The 9,977-nt window shown below is 36.9% G+C and overlaps 1 protein-coding gene across 1 annotated transcript in view; it reads right to left on the bottom strand.

Moving 5' to 3' along the window:
• Positions 1-9,977, bottom strand: part of LOC108578563 (LON peptidase N-terminal domain and RING finger protein 3) — a 94,543-nt gene that overhangs the window by 12,743 nt on the left and 71,823 nt on the right. Inside the window, 1 exon segment of the mRNA XM_017941927.1 lies at positions 8,221-8,343. Coding sequence (XP_017797416.1) covers positions 8,221-8,343 — 123 coding nt within the window.

Below are 9,977 nucleotides of genomic sequence, written 5' to 3'. Positions count from 1 at the left end.
TTCTAAACCTTCGTTTTTCATTATTTGAAAAAGTGTTCTTGGAAATTTCTTACAAATTTCTGTTGCAAGAGATTAACACACATAATCGTGTACACAACAAGCGTTTTTGTTTCCAGAATATTGCAATCTCCGTGGAATTGAGAATTTTGTGAAGTGATAGGAAACGAGAAGCCGCGGTAAATAACTCTGCCTCGCGTTTCTTAACAGAAATAGAACGTGAGATTTACTTCGAAGCAGTCGATTTCTCCAATAACTATTACATAACGTAATATCTATAATGATCTGTAATAATTTCAGCAAGAAACAACGAGCCCGGTAATTGTGCAACGGTAATTTATTAAACGCGATGCAACAGTGTTACGAGTCGTTTCTCTTTACAGTGATTTACAGCATCGCTAAACGCGACATTGTCGTACGGGCCAAGTTCAGGACCTTGGATAAATCAAATTGTTACTCCTCATTTCGAACGTCCTGCTATTAAAAGACTGCCACACTCGGACGAAATAATTTGTAACGAACAAAAACGGGGATTTGCAATTGAATGCCACTCTTTCTTCTATCGCGAGATACTCGTTTATCGCGAAGCCTATCTCCTCGCTTAACTAAAAGTCTCACGTTTTAAGAGAACATCGTTGTGCAACTTTATGCAAAAATACTCCTTTAAAACACTTGCAATTGTTTATTCCTTTCCATGCTACCAATGAAAAATAAGGAAAAGTATCGGATATCGGGTTATTTCGCGAATTTTTGAACCTTAGAGAATTTAAGTTTGAGGGCTTTAAGCGTTGAAAAGAGGGACCTTGAGAATTTTAAGCGTTAAAAATAGAATCTTTGAGAACTTTAAGCGTTAAAAAGGAGTTTGAGAACTTTGAGTATTGAAGAGAGGATCCTTGAGAATTTTAAGCGTTGAAAAGACGGACTTTGAGAACTTTAAGCGTTAAAAAGAAGGAATTTGAGAACTTTAAGCGTTGAAAAGAGGGAATTTGAGAGGTTTAAGCGTTGAAAAGAGGATCTTTGAGAACTTTAAGCATTGAAAGGAGAGACTTTGAGAAGTTTAAGCGTTGAAAAGAAGATCTTTGAGAACTTTAAGCGTTGAAAGGAGGGACTTTGAGAAGTTTAAGCGTTGAAAAGAGGATCTTTGAGAACTTTAAGCGTCAAAAAGAGACACCAAAAAAGGGAAAAATATATTATACTAATATATTCCCGTATTTTACTTTAGAATTTAATTAATTTTATTTTACCCTCGAGAAGTTACTCGACAAATTTGCCAACTTACAAAAATATCACGATTTCCCTTTCACAATCTTCCATATCACCACAATAAATTCTCAAACTCAAAGTCCAGAAACTTTCGTTACACACAGCATTACAAAACGAAGTAAAAGAAAAATAACGGAGGAGATCGCAAAATTTCGCGTCACTTTGTGCAACTTCCTCAGAGGTGATTAGGTCATGTCCAGACACAATAGGAAACATTTTCAACAAAAGCGAAAAAAAAAAACAGCGAGAGTTTTGTATACTGTTTACTCGAACGTCGCGACGCGTGCGAAAAAGAATGATTCCTCGATCTTACATAAGTATACACCGGTGCAGCTTGCGTCAATGATTCTACCATCTTCTCCGTTACATAATGACCGTTCGAAATTCAATTTGTACCGTGGCTTGTCGATTCTGTTCGTCGCTAAACATATTCTACAGTCATTTCGAAGTCGTCGAGTCACCAACCGTTAGGTTCGAACGCTTTACCGATACATCGATCTGTTGCACTGGCTACAGCGATCTACCACAGCGAATTAATCTTCTGGGAGTGTACACGTGCTCTGGATTAGAGGATTCTGTACGTGCTTCTGAGAGATTGATCGCGATTCGATGTTTTGACGGAAGTGATCGTCGATCATGATCATCAATGCGGATCTAATTGGAGGAAATCGTCTGTGTGAAACTGATGTAGAGAAAAATATTAACGTGGAGTATGAAATAGAAATTTGCTCTAACTTATGTCTTTTCTTTATCAGTAAAGATTTTCCGAAATTTGGAAAATTACACGAGTTATGAATTTTTTGAGTAAATTAGACAAAAATTTGTAGGAAAGATACCTCGTTCTGTTTCTAAGGCTGTAGTGGATGCATATACTGAGAAACTTAGTATGTATGATACATACGTCAAAACAATGGAATATGTATACAGATTCTTGTGAGTGTGTGCAGAACGTCGATTCGCGATATAATCACAGCTTTAACACGTTCAGCACGGTGTGACCCACCCAAAATGATGAGAAAAAAGATCGAGCAGAGTGTGATCCAATAGTGAGTCGCCACATTTTCAGATTACACACTGAAAAATTGAGTATCAATGATAATACACGCTTCGGTCGTAAGAAACCCTGGCAATAGTGAGTGTTTTGAGAATTTCTCTGCTGTCCTGAACGTGTTAACCAATTTCGTCCTTATCCTACGAATTCCGAGTCATTCTGTCCTACATGTCCTCCGTAACTTCCTAAATTTGACCATTCTCACTCTTACCCTTCCCAAACCTTTAAAACTTCACTAATTTTTCCACCGTCAGAGTTTAATTTTCAATCATGAAACTGTGTGGACCACCACTACCTCCAGTGTTACAAAATCAAGTGTCAAAATTAAGTTCTCCACGTACCAATTAACTTCTCTTAATCATTCTATCGTACCAATCAAGTTCTCTTAATTATTCCGTCTCGATCTTCATTTCGTGTAATAGATCATTCCACCGAAAAAGATCTTCCGGTACGCATACTGTATAAGCACAGTGTTACCACGTTCAAATTTGATTATCAAACCGTCAGAAACCCGAAAACCCTCGAAAAACCCCTCATTCCTCAGCTGCATCGACTTAATCACAAACGGAGAAACAATAGCAGCGATTTAAAGAGACGAAGGTATCGAGTCGCGCGTAATTACCGCTGGCCTTGCTTCCACGAAGACTAGCCTTGGGTCAGTCACCTGGTGAGCCTTATTGGAAACGCAACGATGGTCGCATCGTCGATTGATACGACAACCGGGAGGTCAACAGGGAAATAAATTTGCTCGCTTTTGCCCGTTACCTTTTTCATCTTCTTCTCGTCGCGAGAACGCGTAGGAGTTGCTTCACGGCTTTATTATATAATAAAGTATTGAATTGTACGCGCGGCCTGATACTTCCAGTTATTCATGAATGTCAATTCACGGAATATTTACACCCCACTTGGCTCGTCTGTCTTCACGCCCACGGAAATTGCGACTTTTTCTTTTTTCTTTACGCGACGAAGTAACGAAAATGACTTGGACGAAATTTATTCGACGATTGTTCACGCTGAAATTAGGAAACTTGGATGGCTGAAACGTCGTGTTCAATGTTTGTCTCTTTTTGTGGGTATTTTTGAAGTTAGACGTTTGAAGAGTGGACAGGAAACAGGCTGTAAGTGTCACTGAGACTTTCATCTTGTTTTATAATATTAAACATTTTGTGTTTCGTGTAAGAAATAGATACTGGTATATTTTGTTAATAAATAACACTCGCCGGTAAGTAAAGAATTGTTTCTTACAGACTTTTGCAGATCGAAGACTGAAAAGTGCCATTTGATTTTCAATATTTCTTGTAATATTGAACTTTTAGTACTTGATGCAAGAAATTTCTTCTGACATATTTTCTTAATAAATAACACTCGTTGGTAAGTAAAAAATTGTTTCTTACAGACTTCTGTAGGTTAAAGACTGAAAAGTGCCATTGGTTTTTTTAATCTTTCCTCATTTTCCCTTAATAAATAACATAGTTTGTCAATAAGTGAATAAAAAATTTCTCAAAATCTTTATTACTCCCACTTGCAGCCCTTTTCACGCAGAGTCTTCATTTCCTCTTGGATAAAGGTACACCCGAACAAGAATAATCGACGGAAAAAATGAAAATGCAAAAATGCCGAAGAACTTCCTCTGAACTCCTCAGAAACGTCGAGGAGTTTCGTAAATTTGCTAATTGATCATTACAACCCGGTCGATTTTCTCCAGTGTCAATTTTGCCGGCGACGTAGTTAATTAGAGATTTCCGAGAAAGAGAAGGATGAAACGAGGCCGGTTTCGAGTCCGCCTAAAAGGCAACTGGCTGCGTGACGAGGTCTTCGGCTAATGCCACACGGTATAATCATTACGGTCATCGCGACTCTTTCTCGCGGAATCAGATTTAATCGGATTTAATTAACCCTTTGATGCCCGCTGGGACGCGTAATTTTTTCCAGTCAAAGGTGACTTTGACGCGGACAGTACCGTACTTGGTTGCACGCTATAGACGATAATGGATCCCGTGATCCTTCTTTTTCCCTTTTTTACATTTTCAGCTGTTCACTTTGCACGGGGGAAAAAGTCGTGCTAATTTCACTCGATGAATTTACACGATTTGCTGCTAAAAATAGCGTGCAGATAAGAATAGACGTTCGTTCAATTTAAACCAATGATGTTCAGACGATTTATTGGCCGCGAGTATCGAAGAACAAAGAAGACAAGGATCGTCGTTGTGGGTAATTAATAATCAATTCATTAAATGCGCGTCTCGTTCGCTCGAAGTAAACAACGAAGCGAGGAGCTATTGTTTTGCGCGCGAATGTGAGAATATTAATTTTACAACGTTTTCATTATCAAATTTTAAATCTGATCTTCAGATTGTTGCATCCAGTTTTATTCTGAAAAATTATACCTAAAGATATACTTAGAGATGAACTATGCACCAAATGCTGTTACGGCAAATTTTACACACCGCGTGCATATTAAAAAGGGAAAAGACAGATCGTAATTTTCAGTGGGAACATTTTTACTCCGTCTCAACCGTTTCAAACTTTTTTACAATTCTCAGCGATGAAAAAATTTCACGACACTGGAACAATTTGAAAAATCAACAGAAACCGAGGCTACTACATAAATGTCATTTCCTACGTCATTTCCTCCTAAATCAATATCGTTAAAAACTTCTGTTCCCCTAAACAACTTCGCGTCTACGTCCAACCAACCTACATTTCTCTTCCAATTATCGTATCCCTCGCGTTTCTTCGTACTTCCGCTACACACGAGCCTCGTTGAAACGGCAAGAAACGGAGAAAAATGGGAATCGAGAGGAGCACGCGTCACGCAACGCAAACCCGGCGTGTCTATTCGCGAATGGTTATCATTTGCTTCGGCACGGGTCACTCACCTGACGGCTATCATACCGAGTCATTAAGCTACGCCACTAGCTGCCGTACCGGAAATGCCGGCGCGCACAGACCTCCATTTCTTTTGTGTATGTTCGTGACTCCGCCGCGATATCTTGATCTCTTTCGCTCGTTTGTACCGTTCGTTCGCGCGTATCCGCTGGGCTCGTTGCATCGCTCACGACCATGTTAAAATGAGAATGAACGCTAACGGATCCCACTCCGGAGGATTTCGTTCCGTTGCGAAAGTTACTCGTGAATCGAAGTCGTCGAGAATGGGTTCGGATATCGTTTCGTTTGGCAAGATATCGACAGAGTTTTTGTTGCTTAATTGAAAGTTATCTTGTTACTCTCAATTTATTAAAATTTTCTCATTATTGGAAAAAAGGGGGAACGATGGAACGAGGGAAATTGAGGATGAGAATCCTTGCGATTAAACTGGGTAAAATACAGGTTAAGGGATAAACTAATGTAAGATCAAAGATAATTAGTTTTGCTCGAAGTGACGAAGTTGATCTTGTTACTCTCAATTCGTTATACTTTGTCATTACTGGAGAAAAAAGGGGAAAAGATAGAATGAGTGAAAATCCTTGCAACTAAACAGGGTGAAATACAGATTAAGAAACACACGAGACAAAATAGCATCTGTTCCGTACCGAACATTTTTTTTGTTTATTTTCGCATCGAGCCTTTCTCCTTTTATTTTTATAGCTTAAGGAAATTGTAAGACGGGCCTGAAGAATCCGCGACCCATAGGATTAGCCGGGGCCGTTATTAAGCGCGTACCCTCGGTAATTTCACCACCAGAACTCAGTTTATTAACCATTGTCCCGATTTTCCAATTACTGAACTAGTGTCTTCCTTCTCTCATGTCCTATCTCCTTTTTTTCGGAATTCCCCAAAACCCCGACACCTCATCCTTCTACCACCACCTTCTACCACCACTTCCCACCACCACACCCTACGACCAATACTTAATGTTCTTATTTCTCCCATTTTTCACTTCCAAAATTAAACTCCGCCCTCAGTAGCTGAGATGCGTGACTTCCTCTGAATTTCGAATCAGTATCATTCTGAACGTTAAACAACCAAGTATTGAGTCAGTCCGAGCGCTGAACGCATAATCAAGTCGTTTATATTATAACGTTGGAGAAAGGGTATTCCGGGATCGCTTCAGACCTCGTTAGAAAACAGTCCGATTTTTCTCTCGTGATCCAAGTTTGAAACATAACTCAAACCGACGCGAGTACACGACATATATGTCTGATGAATTTTTATGGTATTTTAAGAATTTAGAATTCTCCCCGCAAATTTCTATCGGAAATTCGTCAAAGTATGATTTTTTTTAATTCTGCATTATTCTGGGGAATTTGTTGCCTCGCAAGAAATCGCGACGAACCCTCGGTCTGGCGGATTATCGTCGTAAACTTGTTCAATTACACTTGGCCGCCAGACCGAGGTACCGATGCAGAGGTCAGTCGGTGGAAAGTCACGCGGCAACCCCTGGGAAAAACCCGAAAATGGGGATTTTCTAATGTTAAGCAACAGTCCCTTTCCCTTGGAAAGAGCTGCGTCCCACCTAAACAACCTCCTCCAATGAAGAGTCAGCACCTACAACCCCCAGAAGAAATCGGCCACCAATCAGCAACTGGCCGAGCGGATAAAACTAAAACAGAAGCGCGTCCTTTTTTTGGAAGTTGATCTTACGAAAATTAGTATTTTGATAGTCTCGTCGCGACATCACCTCAAGTATCACTCTGTTGCGAATAAAACTAGTTCTTAGCATTTCACACTGAATAAATCAAGGTGTGATTAAACTCGCGTACCGGTTCGGCACTTGAGCATCGAACATTACGCGACCCGAACAGAATTTTTATGACGTTTTGAGAATTTAGAATTCTTTGTTGAAATTTCTTATTGGAAATTAGTCAGAATAGGATTCTTTTAATTTTGCATTATTCTAGCGAATATTCTGAAATTTCATTGACAAATCAGAGGTAAGATAGATCGAGCCTCCTTGATACGATGTGTTATTTTTATAATAATTGTATCAATGACAGAATGAAGATTATGACGTTGAGTTTATTAGATCCCACTAGATTAACTCAGAGATAATAAATGCATTGTCTTCAGCGTGGAAGAAGTACGCTTTTATTTCTAGTCAATGTGTGATTTATTAATTGTAGTTTAATAAAGGTTAGAAGGTTAAAATATTGATTTGCTTATAAAACAGATTATTGTTATAAGATTGGACGAAAGGTATGTTTACAATATTAAGACGATATTCGATTTAATAATTTTCGATAATTAAAAAATTGAACTTATTTATTTTTATATAAATATATCAAACTACATGTCAAGGTAAACATGAATGGTATCAAAACAAATGCGATACAATAGAAAGCTATAATGTGATTTTAATTAACATTTATCAAAAGGAGAAGCACGATATATAATGAGTTAATTCAATGACAATAGATAGAACTAGCACGAGATAACAGTACATTAAGTTATGACGTGTTTATCATGTTTATCAAGTTCCTTCCCTATTAAATGTCAATAAAAAAGACATTAAATGTTATCGTTAGATCTCTTCGTACAACTTCATTTATAAACATAAAAAATGTCACGATATTTTTGCGACCCTTGATCTATCTAAGAGCTTCTACTGCGTCGTTAAAAAGTGATTAATTTCATTTGTAACTTTTCGTCAAACAATTAACACGTTCGATTAATCAAGATGATCGATACTTGTTATTATGTCATTCCGTAAGTTCGTAAAAAGCGAAAAATATTTGAACGAGAAGCCAAAGAAGTTTTACAGCGATGGAATAACGGCTCTATTTTCTCGTAAAATTTAAAGGTATGCTTGAAATATTTATTTAAATTTCGATATAAAATTTGGCGCGAATCTGTAATTCGAAACCTTGCCAAATAGAAATGCATCGAATAATTGCGTTAATTATTTTTTATTAAAGAGCGAAAGGTGAACGTTGTTTACGTTACAATGTGAGATCTAGAAATCGACGTACCTTGATCAATTCGTGACGCACAGCTTGAGGATTCTTGTCGATGGCCACGCTGATGCAAAGAGCAAACAGCGCCTCCTCGTGTCTACCCAGTGCTGACAAAGCCACCCCTCTTCTGTAATGACCCTGTAAATAAATAATAAAAATAATTGAAACACGATGCTTTTCCAATAGGAATTAATAATCGATCACATTGTAATTTCTGATTTTCTGGATTTTTTCGGAGGTGAATTTAGATACCTGACGGAATGAAGGAAAATATAGAGGGATGTAATTTAATTTAAATATAGTTTGAAAATAAAGAGTATATAAAGAGAAATTAAAGAGTATTAAAGAGTAACTGTGGTATTTTTTGAGAGATATATTTCGAATAAGTATTCAATTTCTGGAGAAATGTATTTCGAATAAGTATTGAATTTTTTGAAAGAAATAATTATTCAATTTCTGGAGGAATATATTTCGAATACTCAATTTCTTTAGAAAAAAAGAAGCTATTTTGTAACGTAAAATGGAATGAATAAAGTGGCACAGAGATTCTTCGCTCTTTACTGAATCATTTTCCATAGAAATCACCGAAACAGAAAAGAATAAAATATTTTAAGAGTACAGCATCCTTTACATAAAATAATAAAGCATTCGTTTGATTGTTATTTAATATTCATCTATAGGTGATATGCGAACAACATTTCGTTCATATTGCACGACACTTCCATTGTTAGCAACAATGTTATCGCACGATGATTCACACTGTTATCTGCTTACGTCAGCGCTGCAAGTAGCTTCTACAATGCGAATCTGTTGCGAATTTGTTGCGAAACCTTGGCTCATTGTTTCATATTTTAATTCACGTATTAATTTCACATATTAATCATAAAATGAAAAAATTTTGAAACTAATTAACCTAATTCAAATAAATCAGTTTTACATTTCTTCCTCTACATAGTACACGTACGAAAAGAAAATCGTACGTTACAAATTTTCTAATAACTTTTGGCATGACAAATTTTCCAGAAAAATTCAATTAAAAAATATTTTCTAATATCAGCCCACTTTATTATTTCCGAATTCTCCGAATCTATTATATTTTACGTAAAAGTTACAGAACTGGAAGAAAATCCTTGCCATTCGTCACGTTCCTCGACAAGAAGCTTGTTTTGGATAAGAGATCTAATCTAACGCTCGAATCTGGGTTAGGGATAGTACGTCACGCGTGGTTTCGGTTAGTTTGGAACAGGATTGGGTTAAGGGTAGAGGGACAATATGTCGCCAAAACATCTGATCGAATACCGTGCCAAGTAGGAGAAACACACTGCCTCCTTGTGTTATACTTTCCACGCAAAAGATTCGATTGAATATACTTTAGACGTGAGGGGAATATTCTGTTCGAGTAATTCATGTGCGATAGGTCTTCTTGTTATCTTTGTACTGTATCTTTCAGTCATTTAAATAATAATGTGTTGTTATAATGTAATACATGTCGTTTGAGTAATGAATGCTTTGGAATTGTAACCGTGATATTTTTAATATTAATATTAGAATATTAGAATAATACGTGTTTGAATAATGAATGCTCTGGAATTGTAACTATGATATTTTTAGTATTAATATTAGAATATTACATGTTTGAATAATGAATGCTCTGGAATTATAATCATGATATTTTTAGTATTAATATTAGAATATTAGAATAATACATGTTTGAATAATGAATGCTCTGGAATTATAATCATGATATTTTTAGTATTAATATTAGAATATTA

This window comes from Habropoda laboriosa, unplaced genomic scaffold (assembly GCF_001263275.1).
Source record: "Habropoda laboriosa isolate 0110345459 unplaced genomic scaffold, ASM126327v1 scaffold41, whole genome shotgun sequence".
In the NCBI taxonomy this organism is placed as follows: domain Eukaryota; kingdom Metazoa; phylum Arthropoda; class Insecta; order Hymenoptera; family Apidae; genus Habropoda; species Habropoda laboriosa.
Note: the sequence above shows the minus strand (reverse complement) of the source record. Positions and strands in the feature narration are given on the sequence as shown.